Raw genomic sequence first — 22,865 nt, 5'->3', positions numbered from 1 at the left:
GTGAATCTCAAGATCTTGGAAACGGATGGTACACGTTTTGTGATCCGCTTCCGTTCAGCATACCTCAGCATAGAACTGGAGGCAAGCATTTGTTTGCTGTCCATCTCAAACTAAACCCCTGTGCAAAGCATACCTGGTGCAAAATGCTACGCGAACACTGTGCTGCAGGTGATAAGCAATTTGGTGCAAAACAGCATCCGCTGGAATCGGTCGGAAGCGCTTCCAACAATGCTGGAACCAGCAGCCAGCCGTGAAACCGACACAGCCGGACGGACGAACATTGGGCAAAGCAAAGGGCTTAAGACGGCTACACGGCAGCGATAAGACGGACGGATCAGGTGGCAAACATTGGCACAGAAACTTCTTATCGAGCAAATATGCCTATGAACGGTTGTCTGCGTTTGCGTGTGACAATAGGCGGGTCGGATGCTTAATCTCCTCGACCACACAGTCACAGGGATCTCAGCTGTGTCACTCTCAGCCGTGACGTAGAATACCCGTTGTTGGCTGTTGCCAGCATCTACGGCCGGAAAAAATGAGCAACTGACGAGCTCATCTCATGTGTATGTGTGTGTGTGTGTGTGTGTGATAGTCGGATCGGCTCGCCGTGCGGTCAGTATGTATGATTGGAAGATTACCTGGAGGATCGCTTAACTGGAAGGAGGCTGCATGCGCATCAACTATAATCTCAGCCCTCCTTGTGGATATTCAGTACGTCCACGGTCGTGATCGCGAGTGGTTCGTTGGCGACGATCGAGTTCTTGGGTACGCGTGAGGACTGGTTCACTGGTTTTTGGTGTTGAAGTGTATTAAGGCGTGTGGAGATCATGTGATAGACTTGGGCTTGGGGGCTTATTCTCCAGTTACGTTTTGCAACAAACGATCAACCTCGAATACGCATCAAATAGTTCACTTTTCGGTGTGATAGCAGTAGTGGTATCACGAGTTTGTGTGATACATAGATGGAGACATTCAGACGGTCATGCCATTGCCATTGAATTTAGTATCACGAAAACATGCATGGGAAGGCATGGAATGAGATTTGATTGAAAAATTGCTCTCGTAAGCCCCGGCTGGTTGGAAGCTCGCGGTCGCGGTAACGTAAGAAAGGTTCCCGGATGGTGTAGGGTCCACTTTGGTTAAACTTAGTGAAGGAAGAACCTTTGCTAACAAACTCTTGGGTGTTTTTTTGGGGCCAAAAAGTTTGAATAATTCTTCCCAAGCGTTCAGACAGGGACAGAGTTGTGTGGTAAAGAATTTGTTTTTTGCTACCCAAAAGATGAACGATAAAACGGCCCGCGGCTCTCGAGGCTGGTAAGCGTCAGCACAAGGCTAATTGAATTGAGCCATTCAGATTAGGGTTAATACAGCTCCCGAACTCCCCACCGCGGGTTAGCCGACGTCGACGCTAGCGCACAAAACCTGCGCTACTCTAGCCATCTTCCAGCCCACATTATGATGCAAATTCAAGAGCATCTAGATGCAAACATACCGCGCTCGGTACCGGGGGCCTAATTATATCCGTCCTTTAAGCCGCTTTGTGGTCCCGGGGGCGCGCGCGCGCGACGTTGTGGAGCTGCTGGCCTGCTGGTGGTGACGGATACCGTCGCTATCAGCTCGTGAAGGTATCGGCTCGACCGGGTTGGATGGATTCTGTGGTTAGCCGTAGTAAAGTGATACTAACACACCGCGCTCAATTACCGGAACGTGATGGGTCGGTGTCGCTGGACGATGTCCGGGGCAAGGGGGAGGGCGAGCTGGGGCACGGGCACGGAATCGTAGTTCGTAGTGTGCATATCAAAATATTTGCCCGCATAAGACGCTTCATCGAAGGTGGTCAACCATGTGATCGGATCGGATGTGACGAATTAAAGAACGTTTCGCGAGCGTTTGTTCCAGCTGATTCCCTCGCAGAGCTGTGTTTCCTTTAGATTCGATGTAGATTGGATGGTGTAATGATGCAAGGGTTTCTTACGTTTTCCAGTGACCGTGTGCTGTGCAAGCGTGGACAGATTGTTTGTGGTTGGTTTAGTGCGTGAAACTTGTCAAAGCTTTTTTAAGTGATTGTAGAGCGTTATCCTAGCCGCCTGGTATGGCAGCCGAAGAGAATGGAACCGGTGCCATCAACACTGTTGTCGGGCCTGATGATGATCCGATGCGCGATCCGACGCGCTGGGAAAAGTTTTGCCAGCGCCATGGCATCAACCCGAACCTGATCATGCTGAAGATAACACTGTTCGTCATGTACGGTGGTAAGTATTGATGCGGGATGGAGTTTCTGTAACTTATTCTGTATAGAAAAATAAAATTTTAACCTAGGTATTGAGAACTTTATATGAGAAGCGCAATATGGACAACAATATCCATTGTTTGAGTTATAGAAAAGAATATAATAACAATATTTGAGTACAAAAAAATTTGAAAAAAAAAGATAGGGTGTTTTGCTTGAAAGTTCAAAGGTGGCAGAAGATCTACACTGATACCACTTTCTAGAGCCACTCTCGCTATTAACAAATTTGAATAGTTGTTATAATACTAGGTACTCATCAGTTTGATGTTAAAAGACCTTTTGAACAATTTTCTATAGCCTCACTAGTAAGCTAAACTATCCCGAATTATTATAATAAATACTATTAAACGGAACATCGTTCATGCGCTAGTTCATGGTATTTCATATTGCTCTACACAATTGATAACAGTTTAAGCAACTCTAAGCTAAAACAAGTAACACGTCGCTTAGTTTGCCAGTATTCGGTCCAATATGTAACAGGTTTGTAAAATTTGATTATGTTTGTATGTATGTATGTTTTTGCTTTAGTGTTACATACATACATACCTCCCTTATATGCTAAATAACCTAATCAAACCTACCCTAGTACCTTGACCTAAACTTAGTTAACTTGATCTTACCTAGCAGACCAGGTGAAGAGGGGAAAGTGTTATGACGAGGAAAACATACGGGAACGGAAAGAGGATAACGAGAGGTGGTGATCAAAAAAATGGGGAAAGGAATTGAAGGAGCGGATAGCGCGAACTAGCGGATCGCTCCTACCCACTGATGTACGACGAGGGGACGTGAACACAGGGGGACGTGAACGGAGCAATCGCGAAGGAACATATAAGGGAATCGAGGAGCATAGGACAGGTGCATCCATAGAGTTTAATAGTACCACTGCAACAAAGGTGAACTGTGAAAAGGATCGGCGAACTTCAAGCGACTGCAGGCCAAGTAATCGACATCTATCCTCATAGCAAGGCAAGCCAGTAGACCAATCACCAGGAGACTTGCGAATTGCAAATCTTGTGAAGGTCCTTTGGACTCGCTCAATGCGGTTAGGAGACCAGATCACTGAGCAGTATTCTAACGATGATCTGATCAAGGCGCAAAATATGGTTTTAAGGAATCTGGGGTCGCTAAAAGCACGGGCTACACGCTTGACAACTCCAAGAGTGCTACGTGCATTAGACACTAGACGGTCTATATGGTAAATGAAGGTCAGACCTGTGTCTAGCCAAACACCAAGATCCTTGACGACGGATACATGATTCACTGGAACACAATTAAGGGCATAGGGCATCATGATTAAAATTCATCAGCATTTAGAGGCATCGAATCTGAACATGCCAACGGAGTGGATCGTCTTTTTTAATAACATGTTTTAAATACAGCAGCTTATGAGTTGTTTAACGTACATTCAGAATTTTAATATTTCTTTCTTAACTGGAGACGATCTTAAAACGCTTTTAGACGACAGCATGTTTCACTCATTGTTAATAAACCCGAATGACCAGTTCCTAAGATAGAACAAGAATAGCTTTAAAAAAAATGAGATTTTTGGAATGCTGAGATTTTTAGAAAGTTTGAGGGCTATTGTGGCATATGATGGCTTTGTACACTTGATGATACCACGTAGTTGAATAGTAAGTCCTTACTACGATAGAACGGTCCAGATCTCATCCATCCATCCAGAGGTCCTACTCTTCTTCTTCCTACGCACTACAACCTCGAGAGGTCACATTTCTTTCTGCTCATTTCGGTCTGTCATTTTTGACTTTCTGTGACGGGGAATTGGTCTGGATGGGATTCGACCCCGGTCCAGTCGTGTCGAGACCGGCACTGTTATCGCCTCGGCCATCGGATCGCCCCAAGGGTCCTACAACTGGTTAATAACATTTAAGATCAACTACCGTCGAAAAAGACCTCTTTTTGTGCGTTATTCGGACTATCTGGCCTAGAGGTCCTTGTCTAAAGAGAGCAATATTTAATTACTAAGCTGTCCGGTCTGTAAGGGTTGGTTTCCGAACGTAGGGAAAAATATCAATGCAATGAATTTGCCTTGAAACTGCGTCCATTTATGAGCTTAATTTGTAAGTAGAAAGAAGGACATGTACTTACTTAAATTTGGAGCTACACGTTAAATATGCATGTGCAAATGTGTAGCAACGTTTGGATCATGTCTTTTCATTATGCTACGATATCATGTAAGCTAGTGACAAGACTATCCAAGATTCTTCACTGATTCTAAGGCTGTTTCGCACCTTACACCTGTTGCAAGAACAGACCATGTGCTCAGTGATAGCAAAGACCATCCAACAGGTGCAACAGTCACCCACAACTGTTCTATAGGGCGTTCTGTAAGACTATAGGGCGACAATTTTTTTTTTCCTATGGGACAAAGGTCAGGAAATAAGCTAACACAATTTCACTACTCCCTTGACACAGTTCAGCTTGTAGTAAAGAATCATATTTTCAAGCACTTTTATAGAATTTGTTAAATACTATAAGAAATGCATTTTGACGCTTCTCTCCGAAGGCCTTCATCGGCTACTGATGTCACTTGTCGTAAATTTTATTTGGAAAGTACAGGGAGCCCAGAATTAGGAGAAAATGGATATTAAAATTATGCGGAACGGAACAGTATGAACGGTAGAGCACAACTTTACCGGGCATTGAGTTACTTCAAATTGTGGATTAGTTCGGTCCGGTGGCCGAGGCCGATAGTGGCGCCGGTCTTCACACAGCAAGACCGGGAATCAAATTTCATCCAACCACCTCCCCATTCATTGGATGGCATGACCGCATAGATCGTCTAGACAAGAAGAAGAGAAAACAGTAGAATACGACTTATCCGGGTAATTGGGTAAGCTCAAGGTTAAATTTTAAAATAATAGTTAGGCCAAGCCGTATTTTGACTGTTAACAAAAACGATTTGAATTCTTAGTTCAGGATATTTGTCTTAGACTATTAATCTTTACTCGAATAGCCCGGGATTGATTCCATCTGGACTAAAAAGCTTGCTAAAAAAACGACTAAAGGCTTGATACAATATCCAACATGACCTATCAGTTTTGCTTAAAATTGCATGCAAGAACTTCAGGAATGACAAGTCAAGACCATTTGTGATTGTGGTTCAGAAAGAAGAAGTGGAGAAGGAATTTTTCATCAAATGTTAGGAGACTTGTCTCGCTTCACCGTTCCCGGAGAGAAGCAACATTACAAATCTTCCATCCACAACTCAATCCCAGCAAAAGCCAACGGAGCGCAAAATTTCGGCAACAGTACGCCCCAAAACGTTCGCTTCAGTACTGCGCGCGCCCAAGTACTGCAAATAATCAACTCTCGACAGCAGACGAAGTTGCAACTGCAGCAGCACCCAGCACATTTGCATGTTTCGGGTTCTTAATGCTCTTGAGCTGGGTTGGGGGTTGCAGCAAGTCGCTTCGATTGCTTCAGCTTGCCCCTGTATTGATAGTCAAATTTATCAACTTGTTCCATTTGCTGTCGTATCGTACACTCAACGAGACACTCCACGTTGAGCCAGGCTGGCTGACCTCTTGTTCCGCAGCAGCGAAGACACCGTATCCGTATCCAGTGTCGTACCAGCACACGGAGGGGTTTGGGTGTTGAAAAATTGAACACGAATTGAACCAGGAGCAGGCGAACGTAAAGACACGATGACCGACAGATCGTTAGGAGTGAGGGACCGCTGCCGGACCGAGCCAACCGGTTCGAATGGGCCACAGCGGGTCGAAAGTCATCGAATTTACATGATACTTATGGTACGCTGGTGGCCATCCTTGAAACTTCTTTCCTCGGTAAGATCGGTCAGCTGTGCGGGGTGGGGAGCATGAACGAGAAGGGGAGAGAGGGAGAGAGGGAGACCGAGAAAGGTAGTAGAGTATAAATACAAAATGATGTTTCAAAACCCTATTTCTATTCATAACGTTTTCGTTTCAATTTCATGCCACACCCGGCATCAGCAGGATCGGGCAGGACCAGTCCAGCCCCGGGTCGGTCGGTGTACATTAGTGTGGAGATGTAGCAATGTCACTGTTAAAATGCATCTGCTGCTTGGCCTAATGTTGGGCCAATGCACATTCCAGCACGACGATGATGACGAATGGACACAGGGTGCACCGGTGTAGTAGTGGTGGTAGTAGTATCGGACACACCGAGTCTCGGGAGAGCCATTGAGTGATGCCGGGAATGCTTCGGGCCCTTCAACCAAACTCAACCCGTCGTGTTTGTTGGGTTGAAGGACCAATCTACCAAGCGAGGGGAACGGCGCAGGATCATGAGAGTGAATGCAAGCAGGGAAGGAACTGAAATGAAATTGAATTATGAACTTTGCTGTTTCGCAGTGTGTAGCTACATATGTTCAATTCGACTAGCTCGATCCGCTGAACGGAGCCGAAGACTGGCGGGCGAACAGTGCTTGGCGCAAGGGAAGCAATTGCTGAACCTGTACCAGCATCGTCGTTGCCGGGGTACGCAAGTGGAGTCAGTTTCAGAACTAGTTTCATTCATTTTCCTCGTAAGCTCCCGGAGTAAGCTCCCGGTTGGTGGGACACTCTTCAAATAAATGGCACCACACCACAGCCACACTTGCGGAACATAAAAACCGTTTACAAGGGGGTTGAGAGTGTCATAAATTAATTTGCTTGACTTATTTTTACATTGTCGCTTTATGGCGCCTTCCTGCCTGCCTGTGCTCGCTGGCCCATTTGTTTAGCTGCTGTGTTTGATGTTTGATTAGAGCTATCAAAACACTTTGGGCTGGTGAAGCGAAGGACGTGTTCCGAGGTTGGTAAGGAGGTTGAACCTGGAACGGAATGGCGATAGAATTAGAAACAGTAATGTGAGTGAGTGAGGGACCTAATAATTCAATTTCTGTTGAACACTAACTCCCGAAAATATTCAAAAAATTCAATAAACAACGGCACAACATTTTCATCTTGCTTTTGGGGCAACAAGGCTTAAAAACAATCAAATAACTATCTTCCGCATTGTTTTTCGCATTCGAAACTTTTTTACTTTATCCACTCTCGTTCTCTCTACTTTCAGCCACCTCTTCGCTGCTCCCGTATCTGACCATCCACATGCAAAGTACCGGCCTGACGGTGGAGGAAATCGCCATCATCTACCTGGCGCTACCGTTCACCACGTTCCTAAGTCCGCCGATCACCGGTAAGCATTGCCGGCTCCTTCGCGATGGTGCTTCGCGAAGTTGTTCTGGAAGTCCACCGCCCATCCAGCCATCTTATCACAACGCTTCACTTGATAACGAACGAATTGTGTGCAGCTTCTTCGTACCATTGGAATAAATTTTGTACTTTACCGATAACACGGACTACCGGGAGGGCACCAGCAGAGTTCAGGGTTGGTTTGCATGCACGGGACGCGGTGCACCTACCGTACCAGTTTGTGGGACAGTGGGAAAACCGGCGGAAACGGCAGCTCCCATGAAATAAGTTTTCGGTTGGAGCATAATGGAAAAAGAATAACGAATTAGCGGTGGCCTAACAAACACAGCCAGCACCAGCGCACAACACCAACGATCGATAAAATAAATTAAATGAAAGGGATGCAAGGTGAAAGGGGGTGGGGTGGCGTGGCGTACGGGAAATCCGTGCCCAGGAACTGTTTGATCTTGAGTGAAGCGTCTTGCGAAAGGTTTTGTGTGTGTGTGTGTGCGCTCGAATTTTGGAGTGTACGAGCGAAGCAGATTTCCATCGGTGCCGGAGTACTTAAGTGCGTGAAATCAGCCAGAAAGCTTTACAAATTGAAACCTGGCATCATTAGCTTCGGCGAGCAGCAAGACAGCCGGACGGATGATGCGCGGCGGATGATGATGATGATGGAGAATGAGTAACGAAGAGCGCTAAGCTTGGGACGGCCGGGACACGGGACCTAAATATCGATACCATCATGTTGCCATGCAGGGGATTGGCATGCAGCAGGAGTAATTTCACCCGCACAGTGTATGGTTGCCGAAAGTTAAAAGGCTAAACGAGGAGGGGAGGGGGGGGGGGGTGGTGACTAACGGTCCAGGATAAGGGAAGCTGGGAGCAAAATTAATTATGTTTTTGTATAACATAAATTAATCAATCTCACTAACAGCATGTTAATTTAAGCGAATACTAATAGGGGGAAAATAGCGGGCATGCTATTAATTGAAACGTAAGCATCTGCTGCTGCTGCTGGTGCTGATGCTGATGATGATGATGATGCTACTACTGGCCCCAGCGAGATTTTGGAGAACGGGAGCAGGGACCAGGGACTCTTGCTGGTGATGCCGCCTCTGCGGTACTTCGGTTTTATTTGGTTGATAATTGCATTGTAACTTGGCATCGGTGTTTACCATCGAGCGCCAGTGTTTGCCGGTGCATTCAATCCGGTTCCATAAAGTCCACTAATGGACATTCAATATCATGGTACTAATTTAAATATGGACATTCAATATCATGGTGGTTTTTAAATGCAAAGCAAAAGACAGACAGCTACAGGAATACTTTATAATCAATAACTAGCTTGCTGGTATCCTTTTCGTTAGCTTAATTGATCCCACTTGTAGTACAGCTTCATTCGTGTACTGTTGTTTTGGTCGACGTTGTGGAAAGATTTATTGGTTCAGCGGTATCTTATACGGTCCGTCAACGATATACTTCCAGCTCACCACACATCACATCACACCACAGACCCATATCCCACGATCCATCCATGCACCCATCCATCCATCCACGCTAACGATGTTTTGTTTTGATTCACGGCAGGATTCCTGGTGGACAAGTTCGGACGGTACAAACCAGTAGTCATCATGAGTTTGCTTTTAAATGCATTATTCCACCATTCGCTGCTGCTGATCCCGCAGCAGGAAATACCTGGCAAGGTACCGGAAGCGTACGTAATGAGACATCCCGGCACGGGAAATGTAGAGGTGAGCGTTACAACACATTCATAATTCAATTACTCTGGCAGCCGGGTGTTGATTTCGTCAAGCTGGTCGTCGAAAGGCCGGTCCAGCTTGCGCTTGGCTTGGGGGCACGATCGTGACTCTGACGAGGAGGAGGAGGAGGAGGAGAAGGAGCGTGAGCCTTTCGCCAGGTCTAAAAACTAGCAAAACATGACTCGATTTTCCATGGGTGAAGTTTTCTAACATCGTTTGTCACACCTGCGTCGGCGATGGGCAAAACTGTGACCTGATTTTTAGCCTCACAGAGGGGCGTTGGGTTCCAGTGTTTTATTTGCATGTTTTGGAAATGATGTTTCACTAGCAAAGTTGTACAATAATTTATTATTTTTTTAATATCATTTTGTGTAATAATTTCTGCTTCAAGAGTTTAACAATATAACAAACTAAATTGTGCCATCATGTTAAATGTATAAGGGAATGTTACGAGGTGGCTTGGAATTCGGCTTGGAATGCATACAGGAACGTTGACGTTGAACAGATTATAGGCCGTTAGAAGTCGAAAGAGCTTTAAAGAACGGGTCATTTCCGACGAAATGATAGGGCGGCTCAGTGATAGAAATGACAGCTGCGTCGGTTTTCACAAGGCAAGACCGGCGTTCAAATCTAATCAGGGCCGTTCCTCCGTAGAAGGGACAGACTATCATGCTACGTGGTATCAATTACTCTAGAAAGCTAGGAATGAGGGGCATGACCTCGCAGGTCGTCGAGCCAAGTCTTTAAAGTATTAATCCCGAGAAGACGGAAGCGGGCAGGATATGGGGACTTCGTCATCCAGTATCAGTAGACGAAACGATGAGAAGTTTCCAGAGTGAGCTTGTATTGTATAATGTGTACGCTCAAGTCTATACAAAGCAGAATACGTAGATCATCGAGTCCAAATGCATAATTCAATCAGGATCTGAACCAACAACAAAAAAAGGAATTTTATTGGTCTTGTTAATTAGAAAATCAAAATGTTCGTTAAAAATGAAGGAAGCATCAAGCCTTATACCAAGGTCCTTTATGGAGGAAAGACGCCACACGATCTTACGTGAAGAGTGACTGAACGAGGTGATAGAACGATTAGAAGGACAAAGCCAAAGTTCATTAGACAAACATTTTCAAACAAACAACAATCATCAGATGAGGACAAGGAGAGACGAACTTTAAGGAGAACTGAGAATACTGCCTCGAGAGACACAGGAAAGGCCGTCGATAGTGCTAGATTGTCTATCGCGAACCTTAGCTTTATACGATCTGTCGATAGGGAATGAAGAGAGAAGAAAATTGTTGAACTCCAAGACGAGTTGGAGTATGAAGAACGGCCTGGCCGTATTGTTAAATAATATCGAGTAGACGCTTAAGGATAATATTAGGAAAGCTCGCTAGACACACAACAAGATTGTAGTTGTGTAAGCTACAGCTACAGCTACTGTGTGCTTTAGGGTTTACACAGTCACGCCGAAATGTAGAGATTTGAAAACGATCAAACACTAATTGCTTACGATGGCATTCTTCAAGGTATGGTGGTCACCCTGCCCTAGCCGCGAGTGCCCGGAAGAGGAGGAAATCGATATCGTCGTGGACCAGTGCTTGGACCATTGCTTGCTGCAGGAGCAAAACCCGAAGATCGAGCTCGCACCTCCACCGACCGATCTTCCGCTCGTCGTCACACCGATAGGCGTGGAGCCGAACGACCCGAAGGACGATCTCGACCTGTACGTGCAGAACAAGGGCAAGGGCAATAAGAACAAAACCGCGGACGTACTTAGCACTAGCAGCAGTTCGAGCACGACCGAGTTGTACATCGACAGTAGGTTCATCCACCGGTGCGGTGCAGGTGCGTATTGACAGGGTTTGATATCTGAAGGGCAAGTTTCTCGATTCCCAGAGTCATTACTTAAGGAGGTGCCGGAAGAGTCGGAGGAAAGCGAAGAGGGTTGGGTTGTGGCGGGCAGTGGCGATTCCGCGTTCATCGTGCTCGACATGCATCCGGACCTGGGCGAACCGATCGAGCAGCTCGGCATGGAGATCGAACACGACGACAACGCGACGGTGACCGACTTTAAGACTCGGTTCGGTGTGGCACTGCTCTGGAAACAGGGTGTGAACGTGACCGCCCTGGAGGAGGAGGATCTACGGTGCGGTGGGCTCGTGATGACGTCCAACATGACGCTGAACAGCAACATCAAACTGTCGGAATGGGCTGCGGATTGTATGGTGCAGCGGTGTCGTTTCCGTCGCAACGGTCCCGACATCTGCCCACCGGACTACAAGGAAAGCGACGACAAGATCTTCTGGATATACTTTGCGCTTCGCTTCCTCGCCACGACGATGCTCTCGGCGGGCGTCACCATTATGGACCCGATCGCGCTGACAATGATCGAGAAGTACGGTGGCGATTTTGGGCGTGAGCGGCTGTTCTCCAGCATCGGTATGGCGATCTTTTCCCCGATCACGGGCGTGCTGATCGATCTGTTCTCGAAGGATCTGGGCTACACGGACTATTCGGCGGCATTCTACACGTACGACATTTTGCTGATCATCTCCTCGGTGACGGTGTTTCTGATGCCGCTCGGCGAGAAGCTGCCGGCGGACAACGTGTTCAAGGATTTGTGGAACCTGCTCAAGCTGAAGCACGTCATCATCTTCATCTGGTTCCTGTTTCTGTTGGGCAACTTTTGGGGCTTCATCGAGAGCTTCCTGTTCCTGTACCTGAAGGAGCTCGGGGCGCCCAACTACTTGCTGGGTAGGTTGAACGCATGGGTTTTGTTTACAGGACGATCGGACTCATTGAGTGGTTTACCGTTGCAGGCATCACTATCACCGTGGGTACCGTGAGCAGCATTCCGTTCCTGTACGGTGCAGGACGCATCACGAAAATAGTGGGCCACGTGAACTTGATCGTGATCGCGTTCATCGCACACGCTTGCCGGCTAGTAGGATATTCGTTTATTGAGTAAGCATGATCGTGCATCCTTCACACGGAGGAACAATTTCTTAAAGCCAGTTTTGTCTGTTCACAGGAACGCTTGGTGGTGCTTTCCGTTCGAAGCGATGGAGGCACTGTCCTGCCATCTGATGTGGGTCGCCGCTGCAACGTACTGCGCACTGCTCGCTCCCAAAAGCCTGCTGGCCACACTGATCGGTGTGCTGGGAATGGCTCACTTTAGCTTGGGCCGTGGCAGTGGATCCTTCTTTGGCGGGTTTCTCATCAGCGAGGTTGGCACTCGCGAAGCATTCCGGTACATGGGGCTGGTGGCCGTGGCAGGAGGGCTTGCGTACAAGTTCATACACTCCATATGGCTGCGCAAATACGACAATCTCGTAAGTGGCAGCCGGGGGTCGATTCGAACGGCAAGAATATTCGTAACCTCACTTTTACCCCCCACGCGCACTTTTGCAGGACGCTGACGAAGAGGCGGTAGAGAAGGGCGAAGCGGAAAAGCTTTACACCGACGGTGACGAACCGAAGACGAAAGATCAAGGCACCTCGATGTCGCAGGAACGGCTATCGCTCATGATAAAGTACAATCAGATAGGCAGCCTCACGTCCTTGCCGCGTGGCTCACGGGTAGGTATCTTAATTGGAATTGTTCGGTGCCGTAGCGCCGAACACCGGTAAGTGTTTACGTGCCGCTGGAACCTTGCGCGAACCGCGAAATGAAGTTCAAACCGAATGTAGTTGAGTTGGCAAAAGGACGACACATTCATTCATTCGCCGATGTCGTTAGGAAGTACATTACACTTTTCAACCGTACGGACGGGCTGTAGCGACTGTTACATCAAAAGGGATTAAGGGCGCCGGTAAGATACCAGCCAGGCTCAGCGAAAGACACGCATCACGCGGGCAAGAGCAGCAGCAGCAGCAGCAGCAGGTGTCTTTGCGCGTGGGAGTTTTGATTTCCCTTGATATGCCCATCGTGTTTCCTTTTGCTTTTTTTGCGCGTTCTTCAAGCGCGTCCCAGAAACAGCCGAGCCGAGTTATTATTATCAAAACACCTCTCTCCGTGTTATCGTTGTTTACTTTTGCTGTTGCCGGTAGATACATCCCGAGCGCACAATGTGGAAGGAACATTAATGTTTTGTATTATGTTTTGGTTGTATGCGTGTGTGAGTGTGTGTGTTTTATCTTCTTATACACACGTCTCTCCTGCCGCCTTGAGACAGCCGGCTGAGCCTTCTGCCAGCGGTGTGACCCATGTCATCTGGTACATCCTCTACCACGAAGTAATGGAAAATAAAAATGCTTGAAAGTATAACTCACTCACAATGGAATATGTTGTGCGTTCTGCTGCCGTGATAAGGGCGGATACGTTCGTTGTGGATAACATTGGAACATCATTTCGGGGTGCTCATGTTTGTAAATTATTTTAGTTTTTTTTTTGCTGTTGGTGGAACGAAGAACGATAGCTTGTTTTGCTGCTGTTGGCGGCTGCGGTTGGTACGTGGTTGATGGTTGCTCCGAAAGGATGTTGGATACATTTGTTAAGACAACGGGACACAAGTAAAAACAAACTTTGAGATAACAAGACGAGCGCCAGCGATTGTCTGATTCTTTCGGAGGTTTTGGCCGAATGTCACACGGTTTTGGGTGATTATGAAATTATGTGGAAGCTGTCTCTTCCCGTTGGGGTAGAATCAAGAGTGTTTTCGTTTAATCCTTGTTTTGAAGTCGTTCGCAACGGTTATTTGATGAAGAAAGGGGATGTCTCAATGATGCGAGCACGTTGTCGTTGATTGAATCCATGTCTCACACTTCCAACAACCTGGACACTAAAGTAAGAACCGTACGTGTAGCGTTTGATTCGATTGTCTGCTCCCAATTCCAGGGTGACGTGAACGATGTCTTTGCCAAGCGTCGCAGCAGCTACAACATTGAGTTCGTACGCGCTCAAAAGGGTGGTGGCAGCGCTTCGAAGGTTAGTATCATCCGGAAGATTATCCTGGTCCGGAAACGGACGTGCCGTGCGCCGTTATCGTTATCGTAAAAAGCGATTGATAATTGTTAACCGGCGTGTTTTTTCTTTATTGCCAGGTGGACCTCCTGAAGTCGGCGGTCGACATCAACCACAAGGCGTCCCAGCAACATTTGCGCAAGGAGGGCAAAGCGTCCGATCAGTCACTCAACTCGAAACGTGCCGACAGTGCGCCACGTTTGAATCAATCGAAGAACATCTCGCAGCCGACCCTGAGCGCGGTCGTGGATGAGGTAAGTGAAATGGCGAGAGGCTTCGGGTGGGTTTGATGGGAACGAATGCCGGCATTCAAGTTGCCGGTTGAAAAAGCTTTTAAGCATTTCCCAGACATAATCAATTCCCGCAACGGGTGCGCGTTTTACTGGCTAACGAGATATTACGGGATGGGTTCAGGTGGTTGGCGGCCCCTCTACATAGTCCCTAGCACTACGCTTTTGGTCCGTTTCACTGACGATGTACAACTGTGTTAATGGTTTAGGATTTGCCGTCGTCTGTGCTGTCGCGTCACAGGAAGAAACATCATCAGAGCGGCATTTTGGTGGTGAAGGCCTGCAGCCAGGACGGTGATTTGGACCTGCGTAATTATTTGCGGGTAATTTGGCCAACCGTTACCGGTGCATGATGCATGCTGATGTTTGCATGTCGGGTTGAGGGAGGGAATCAGTCGATTGGTTGAGCATCCCCAACTTAATCGAGATTAAATTGTCCAATACCATCGTAAATCATGCGTGATAATCGAACCCACCGGGAAAAAGGAGTTCCGGAATGATGGTGACCTTAATTTTGGGGACGAGGGTTATTTGGATAAGTCGCGTGTGCAAGTGTGCCATGGCATTGGTGGTTTGGTTAAGTGATCATTCATTATTCTCTAATGCATGACATTCATTTCGATGTAGCGCGTTTGGGGAACCATACAACACATTTAATGCATTAGCTTTAGCTTAAAAATTCCAAGAATTTTAATGAAAGTATACAATTTTTCATGTAAAATCTTGCATCCTACAGTTAGAAATGCAATTCCAAAAAGCAAAGGTTGATAGATTTTCATTGCTATTCCAGGAAACGGAACAGCGCGATTCGATCACCGAGGGTGAAGAGGAGAACTACAAGCTGGAGCTAAGCAAGAAAGCTTCCCGTGGCCATGTGCTCAACGACATCCCCGAGCGGACGGTGGAAGCCGCCGATGGTACCGGAAGCGCTGGGCCGGCAACGCCTGCCGTGGTGGAGAGCACGGAACCGGTGGCAGCTACCACCACACCAAGCATATCGGATGATCACACAAAAAACAATGCTTCTTGATAAACATGATGGATGTAGTAATGAGCCTAGTCGTAGATGCGCCTTGTACTGTGCTCGTTTGCGAGATACGGTACCGGCAGCCGAGTCGTCGTCGTCGTCGTCGTCGTCCGCCAGTTGTTTTTTGTTGTTGTTGTTTTCGCTACGATAGCAAAAGATTGCTTTCTTGCAAGCTTTTGTTTTCCATGTGTCCGTTTGCCGTTGATTGCGCTGCAGCGAGCAATTCCAATTAGTATTGTTGGCGCGTTCCACGGCCAGACGATGAAATAATTGGCGCAAATTAGCGCTCGCCGTAAGTACAAGCTGTAAAAGGTAAATAAACTGGTTTGATTCCGTTTCGAAACGATGCAGTGAAAGTTGTTGTATGATAAGACATGAAGTTTTACAGTTTTAACTGGTAAGTTGGTTATATGTATTGTCAAAACGAAGCTAGCTTAGAATATTAAAGTGGTACAAAATATATAGGGAAATTTATAGCACGATACAAAAAAGGACATGCAGCACCACTGCTAATGAATCTTTCCAACGGAATCGCTTCGCTTCACTGTGGTATATTTAATGCCACCAGGATAACATCCTAGCCAACTTCCATCTACATGAAGGGCTGCAAGAATAAGGCAGTTACCAACCGCGGAATGGCAAAGTTTTCTAGCTGCTCATCTATGAAACTCTACGAGCCTTGGCGTCTAACTATATTAGTGAGCCTAGCCAATCAACGAATTTATTTCGATATTACCCTGTAAAGTTGGGTCCTTACACATCACCTCAGACGTCCCGAAAGGCAGCAACCTCGGCGCCTTACTGTTCCTGTTTGACATCAACGTCGCGTCCATGGTGCTTCTAGTAGATAACCGTTCTCTGTACGTAGATGTACGAAAATCTTTCGAGTAATTCGTGGACCTCGCCCGCTCGATTGCAGGCATCAAAACTTGACCTGCTTAGCACGAAGCTTTCCTTTACGGATCAGGTCGATCTCATCATAACCAACAGGGTTTCCGTAAGGTGCTAGGACTGGTCATAAATATGACTCGTGAGTTTCAAGACCTAACATGCATCAATGCGTTCTACTACTTATTGATTCGTTTGCAGCTGCTAACATTGAATGGTGACCTAACACAACAAGACCTTAGGCACGTCTAGAGGTTAAGCGATTCACACCTCTTCGGAGCAATTCTGGGGCAATCGAAGGCCTAGCCATAACCATCTCCTGATCCGTTCTTACACATGCTGGGTCTTCGTTACCGTCAGCGATGTCTTTGAGCCAGGTATATCGTTAGTAGTTTTCACTGATCGAGTTTCGATCGAGAGGGTATCAGAGGTATCGAGAGGGCTCACTGGCTCATTGATTGACGAAAAAACATTGAACACTAAATAGTGAAAGAGACACATCTGACAAAACGGAGACAATCGAGTGCATTTAAAGTCCCAATAGTGGACATGGACTCTGACCAAAACCGATGAATTCATCCTAGCCACGTTGGAGAGAAAGATGCTAAGAAGAATTTTCAGTCCCGCATGTGTGAAAGGACAATGAAGCAGCCACTATGTGGATGAGTACTACGAGGTATACAGTGCTCTTACTCAGGTGCAGCTATTTAAACTTGCAAGGCTTCGATGAGGTTGGTCACGTAATGACTGGTAGTGTCACCGGTCAACCCAGAGCGTACGTTTGTGTATCGGACAGTTCGCATATGGAGAAAGCTTGGTAGGCTCAAGTTCAGATGAGAAACGATTGAGGTACATTTGAATGGAAGTTGGCGGCGTTAAACCGAAGGTGATTTTGCAGATTATTAGCAAACGGAAGAAGCGCCTATGAGTAAGAAAAAAAAGTATCCACATATATGAAAGTAAAACAAAGAAAGTCACCTATACTCACCAATGTAATATAAATATTTGTCACCATTAACACATCCAAGCAATTGCACCAAACACCGTGATGGGTAAATTTTATAACAATTTTCTTGTTTATTTTGTCACTGTCTTGTGTATTACTCATGCAGTTTAGAAGGTAAAGGTTGCGTGGAGCATCATCGTCCACCACCACCACCACCACCACCCCTGTCGCCTGTCGGTAGTTGGATTTTCCTTTTCGGTTTTGGTTTTTTGTTATGTACGAATAAAATACTTGTCATTACAGTACTCTCTACAGTATGCTGCTACCGTCTACCGTGGCGGCGCTCACCCTTGATGCGCTCCTGTATGTATTAGCATGCATGCAGGCTGGCGATACTGGCGAACTACCTCACCTCACTTAAACAGTTACTGGATGCAGTGGCTTTTGCACACGGAACGGAACCTAAAACATCATTACAAACAGCATTATGGTCACAGTGTTGCAGATTTGGCAAAAATGGGGACGAGTTTTTGGATGGTAACGAACAAGAAGCATTCACGGGGCGTGGGCTGTTTGGCTATCTCCGTCTGGTCTCGTGGTCTATCTCAATTCTGTGCTAGACGCCCTCGTTCGGTGACTGCCCCTGGTGCCCACCAGTGTACCACACATTGAATATTTTATTAGCCTAGCTTAAAAACCATCCTCCATTGTATGGTTTCTGCTTCATCTTTGATTTGGAAGTTTGCACGCTTTTTTGTCTTACACGTTTGCTTATCGCTCTAACAGTTTGTTCGATTGCCTTAGGAGAATAGAGAGCGCGCAAGCTGGGCATGGAGCACAATTGTAATGTGGAAGAATTAATTGGCAATTGGAAGCAAAGTAAATGGACTGTTCTGCTACCAGCGCCAACAAGACGGATGCCTTTACCTTCCATTCTAAGAAAATGAGGAAACCTAACAGGTAAAGTACACGTACACTCTCGCACCAATACCGGACCAGCAATCTGTACCGCATTGACAGAATGTAATTTAACATTAATGAAAGAAAGGGAATTAAGTAACGTAAGGAATATTCTTATCCTGCCTAACTTGAAACAAATACTTCCAGCAAGTACGAAACACATAGCATCAGCCCACTTTTTTTTTAATTTCAATTGACAGCGGTCAGCGGCGAATCGGTACGTGCTTTGTCCATCTTTACTCGTCCTGCATCCATTACCAACTTTCTCGCAGTACGCTTCAGCATGGAAAGGCTGACGAAGTGAGAACGAAAAATTGGCTCCAATCCGCGTCCGACTGCAGTTTATCATTCATGGAGGGATTTTATGCTTTTATTTCTCGAGAACCGAAACACACATACATCAAGTGGACATGTGTTTGCTGCAGGGTCCTTGCTGTTGGGGATGAACAAAAAAAAAAACAACCTTGAAGCCATACTGTGTGTGTTGCTTGCCTACACGTGGTCGCTCTAGACTGTGTCAGCAGCACACAAACGCACCCCAACTACGGGTTGAAGCGTAACACACCACGGACCACATTAAATATTGCCGAATGGTGCTAATTCGTGATGCGTGATGCTATGCGTTAAGATTTAAAATCCAGCGTTACGTTCTGTTGCGTTATTAAGCTTGCGTTCAGGATAACGCGCAGGGGTACGATTACGGCTTGTCTGCTGTTTGCTTTGTAAATTATTGCCCCATATGGTGGTGGTACGCGTTTCCTTTCCCTATTCGAGTACATTACTTTTGGCAACTTTCATGTTCATGTTGGGTTTGCTATGCCCGAGTGGGTGAGTCCTGCAGTGTGTGCGCTCTGACTTTTGACTATTATCTACGATAAGATGTACATTTGATTAAATCTTCTAATTCTTGTAGTCATGGAACGCAATCGATACTTAAAATACTGTACCTTTCCCCTCACCCCCTTCGAAAAAACTGTACTAGCATCTCGATCGTGGGTTAAACGTCGTCGTCCCGGCGTGCCGTTCCCACCGCTCTGTTCCTGCTACGTTAAAAGCTCTATAAAGGAAGCTATGTTGAAGACATGGTTCAAGATTCGCGGAAAAATGGGGTTTTAAATTGTTTAGTGTTCTAGTGTTCACTAGCAGAAGAAAGCACCGAAAGGGCTGGCAAAGTGGGATATAGTTTGTATGTGTGTGTGTGTGAGTGTGGGTTTCTTCGTGTGCGCATGCTACGACGAGTAGCAATTAGCAAAACTCCTGCAACTGAACCATTGCTGCAACTGGACTATTCATTAATATTGTTTATTTTCGGTCTTTTTTCCCCTTTTCTTTCCTTCTGCAATGCACGTAAAACAATCGCTATCAAGGCGGGACTTCACTGCCATCATAGTTATGTTGCAATGTTCTGTTGAAGTTGATTAACGGCCAAAGCCAATTGGAAAGAAGAATTAGCATCATAGGAAAACTGAAGTGGCAAAACCAACTCGTCTCTACGCTAGACTGCTACTATGAGATGCTTTCTATGGTATAAATATAACTCTGAACCAGCCCCCAGCGTGTTCCATCGCATGTAGTTACCATGCCCTTTGCCGCTTTTTTGTTTTTGTCTTGTCTATTACTAACTGTAGGGTTAACGGTTTCAGCTTTGCCCCGCTTGGAAGAGTTCAGTTGTATGGTTTTTTGGTTTGTTAATAAAGTTTGAAAGTGGTAAGTAATTTTATCATTCTCTTGATGTATGTTATTAGTTTGCGTGTGTTTGTGTTTTTTTTTTCACTCATTGTCAAGTAACTGGTATTTAGCTAAGATTTTGGTAGCTTAAGAAAAAGTCGTATTTATTTTTGTTATGTTTTGTTTTGTTTCTTTGTTTAAAGATATCGGTGAATTTTGCTTAGCCGTTTTTGTTAGCCTTTTTCTCTAACTTCTTTTCTAACTTTCTCTGTGTTGTGTGTGTGTGTGTGTGCAACGCACTCTCCCCTTCCCGCCATATCTTGCTCTAAATTAACTTTCTTACTCTAATATATGCATCAAATTGTGGCTACTTTCGTTCAATGAGATTCAAAATATATTGGCACATTTTATCCACCACCACGCACACACACACACACTCACACATATACCTAGGATCGCTCATCTCACGGGTGCGGACACACATCAACGAAAGAACGTGAAACAATAACATCTACTGTAACGATTAAACACAAACATTGCTGCTAACCAGTCCAGTTACCGATCTTAAATCGCAATTTAAAAATGCAGCTTTGTCCAGGAATTTTGCAACCATCACATGATGCGTTGCGTGCGATTGTGCCTTGTCCACTGGATGGGGAAAGAATATGGATAAGGTTGACCGTGAACGAAACCTTCTCGTTGACTTGCGTTACGCTCTTATATTCAATGAAATCTTTGATTTTCTGTTTGATGATTTCGAAGAACCATTCAGCATCCAGCAGCGAACTTCAGTCACTCGCCTTCACCTTTATCTTCGCAAGAATCGCAAAAAGATGCTATCTTCTTTAACCATCTGCCGTTTGGTGCAATGATAGTACAAAAAAAAAGACGAAGACAGTGAAATTTAGTTTAGGTTTTGGCCGAAAGATCCATCGCAGAAGGTGCGTCAGAGGGGGTTCTTGCATGAACTATCCAACAAACCCAGTACCGACTCGGACCGGACCGAAAGGATGGCCTTTGGAGACACTCGAGAGTTATTGGGTCGGTGTCGGACGAGAACCCCCTCGATTGGGAGGTTGGAGAGGGAGTTGCTGTGAAATGTAGTTGTTCTATTTTTCGTCCGAACTGCTTCGTCATGATCATGTATTCGACAAAGTGACTTTCGAGAGGTCCCGTCGTTCGGAAATTCCCTCGACTTATTCAGCATCAATTTATGTGCGGATGGTTATCGGAATAGCTGGCGCTCGTTCATTCTCCGAATCCTGTACTTATTACCACCGCCGGCCGGTTTTTATTCCTACTCAAGCAACTCAAGGTTTTACGATACGGATCTTTAATTTCCGAACCGTATTGTAATACGGTCCTTCGCACGATGCATTACGAGTGTGTGCGTAAAACTCTTCCCAGCTTTCGGCCTGGGTCCTCGTTACTGTATCTTCACTTCACGGTAGTAAAAGGAGCTTGCAATGTTTGTATTTAAAAGCAAATTAGCAGCAATCATCTGTTGATAAACACCAGCAGTACAGTGCAATCACACATCAGTTTAAAACAATGAAATAGTTGCACTTACACTTACACGTTCGTAGCTATCGTAACACTAGTTCCCATTACTTGTGCGCGTGTCTCGCTGAAAAGGCTTCCTAACATGCGGGCGGGGATCTTTTGGAGGGAGTTTCATCATTGGTTTAATTAATTTTTTATGTTGTTTGTTCCAACCGACGCTCGAGCGGCGCTCACCGTACTTTGTTAATAGCGCGCCCGTACTGCTCGCACACTCCAAAACGGAAACATTGTCATATCATATTGTACTTGAAAAATGCAGAACAAGAAACTGAACAAATAAGGTATCAATTACTTCACCGCTCAATCCGCTATCCACTAGTTACACAACGTCACAACTGGCCGGCGGTTGGATGGTGTCGTCGGGTGCGAACGAGATTGTATGGCCAGGATCAAAGCGAATGCTCACCATCGTTTTCTCATTGCTGCCGGGAAGCAGCTGCTTCCCTGCCCAATTTTCACCACCACCAGCGCTACAACTCCTCAACGCACATACTTACGCATTAGCACGCGAACTTACAACACCTCCGAAGCTCCCTGGTGGGATGCGGCCGTTGCTACTCGTTCCGTCCCTCGCCATTACTGTATCAGCGGCGCATTCTGCGACTCCCCAAAGTCGACCGTGTAGTACATATCGTTCTCCAAATTCATCGGCAATGGTTTGTTGATTATCCGTTCCGGCTGGAGCCCGGCGTACGAGTTGGGCAGCTGGTGTGCGTAATTGTAGTTCGGGTTCGTGTGGCTCTGGTGGTGGTGCGGTTGCTGCTGGTGTCCTTTGCCGCTCAGCCAGTGGCGATTGGCGCTGGCAGGCTTCGCACGACGTCCGAAAATGGGAATCAGCTGACGGTGCTTGGTGGCAAAGTGTCGGTAGCTCTGGTGCACCTTGCAGTGACATGCGGTTACCTAGGTTGGGGCGAGGTGTGACCGTGGAACGAGAAAAGGGTGCGAACCTGATTATGTTTGCTCGCCGGTATGGTGTGCGACAGCATTTAGCGGGATATTTGAAGCGGTATTTTTATTCCATTTTTGGAACGGTGTTAGGGTTCAATTAAATGGTTTACTATTGAAATCAACTTGTTTGATGGTAAATACTGCACTTCAACATAGATTTGTAGGGCATTTACATTCAAACTAAAATAAAAACAACATTGTAGCAATCAGTTGAAGGTTTTAGTACAGTGCTGCACAATAGAATAAGGGCTCCTATTTTTTTTATTAAATAAAAAAGAGGTTATTATGCGTTAATTTAGTTGAAGATTTTTGGACAACGCTCCTATAATTGGATCAATCAAAGAAACTATTCTAAGTCTCGATTTGCTTTTATGGTGAATATAT

General features: G+C 46.0%; 2 protein-coding genes across 9 annotated transcripts in view; one reads left to right on the top strand and one right to left on the bottom strand.

Annotated features, from left to right (window-relative positions):
* Positions 1-626: 626 nt before the first annotated feature.
* Positions 627-15,864, top strand: LOC118513229. 2 transcript variants are annotated; one of them, XM_036058764.1, is made up of 13 exons: positions 627-765; positions 1,985-2,252; positions 7,346-7,468; positions 9,055-9,218; positions 10,755-11,046; positions 11,125-11,982; positions 12,048-12,192; positions 12,260-12,560; positions 12,640-12,807; positions 14,066-14,155; positions 14,272-14,445; positions 14,691-14,804; positions 15,272-15,864. In XM_036058764.1, the coding sequence occupies exons 2-13, from the start codon at positions 2,093-2,095 to the stop codon at positions 15,509-15,511; spliced, it is 2,829 nt and encodes a 942-aa protein (XP_035914657.1). In that variant the 5' UTR covers positions 627-765; positions 1,985-2,092; the 3' UTR covers positions 15,512-15,864. The 2 variants fall into 2 exon arrangements, with proteins under 2 accessions (XP_035914657.1, XP_035914656.1); XM_036058763.1 differs by having other exon boundaries at positions 11,110-11,982.
* A 1,585-nt stretch (positions 15,865-17,449) lies between these two features.
* The window catches only part of LOC118511257 (serine-rich adhesin for platelets-like), a 51,630-nt gene continuing 46,214 nt past the window's right edge, over positions 17,450-22,865 (bottom strand). For all 7 annotated transcript variants that reach the window (XM_036054126.1, XM_036054122.1, XM_036054123.1 and 4 more), the window contains one exon: positions 17,450-22,433. In XM_036054126.1, coding sequence (XP_035910019.1) covers positions 22,110-22,433 — 324 coding nt within the window. In that variant the 3' untranslated portion in view covers positions 17,450-22,109. The remainder of the gene's footprint in view (positions 22,434-22,865) is intronic.

This window comes from Anopheles stephensi, chromosome 3 (genome assembly GCF_013141755.1).
Source record: "Anopheles stephensi strain Indian chromosome 3, UCI_ANSTEP_V1.0, whole genome shotgun sequence".
Classification (NCBI taxonomy): domain Eukaryota; kingdom Metazoa; phylum Arthropoda; class Insecta; order Diptera; family Culicidae; genus Anopheles; species Anopheles stephensi.
This window is presented reverse-complemented; position numbering and strand designations above follow the sequence as displayed.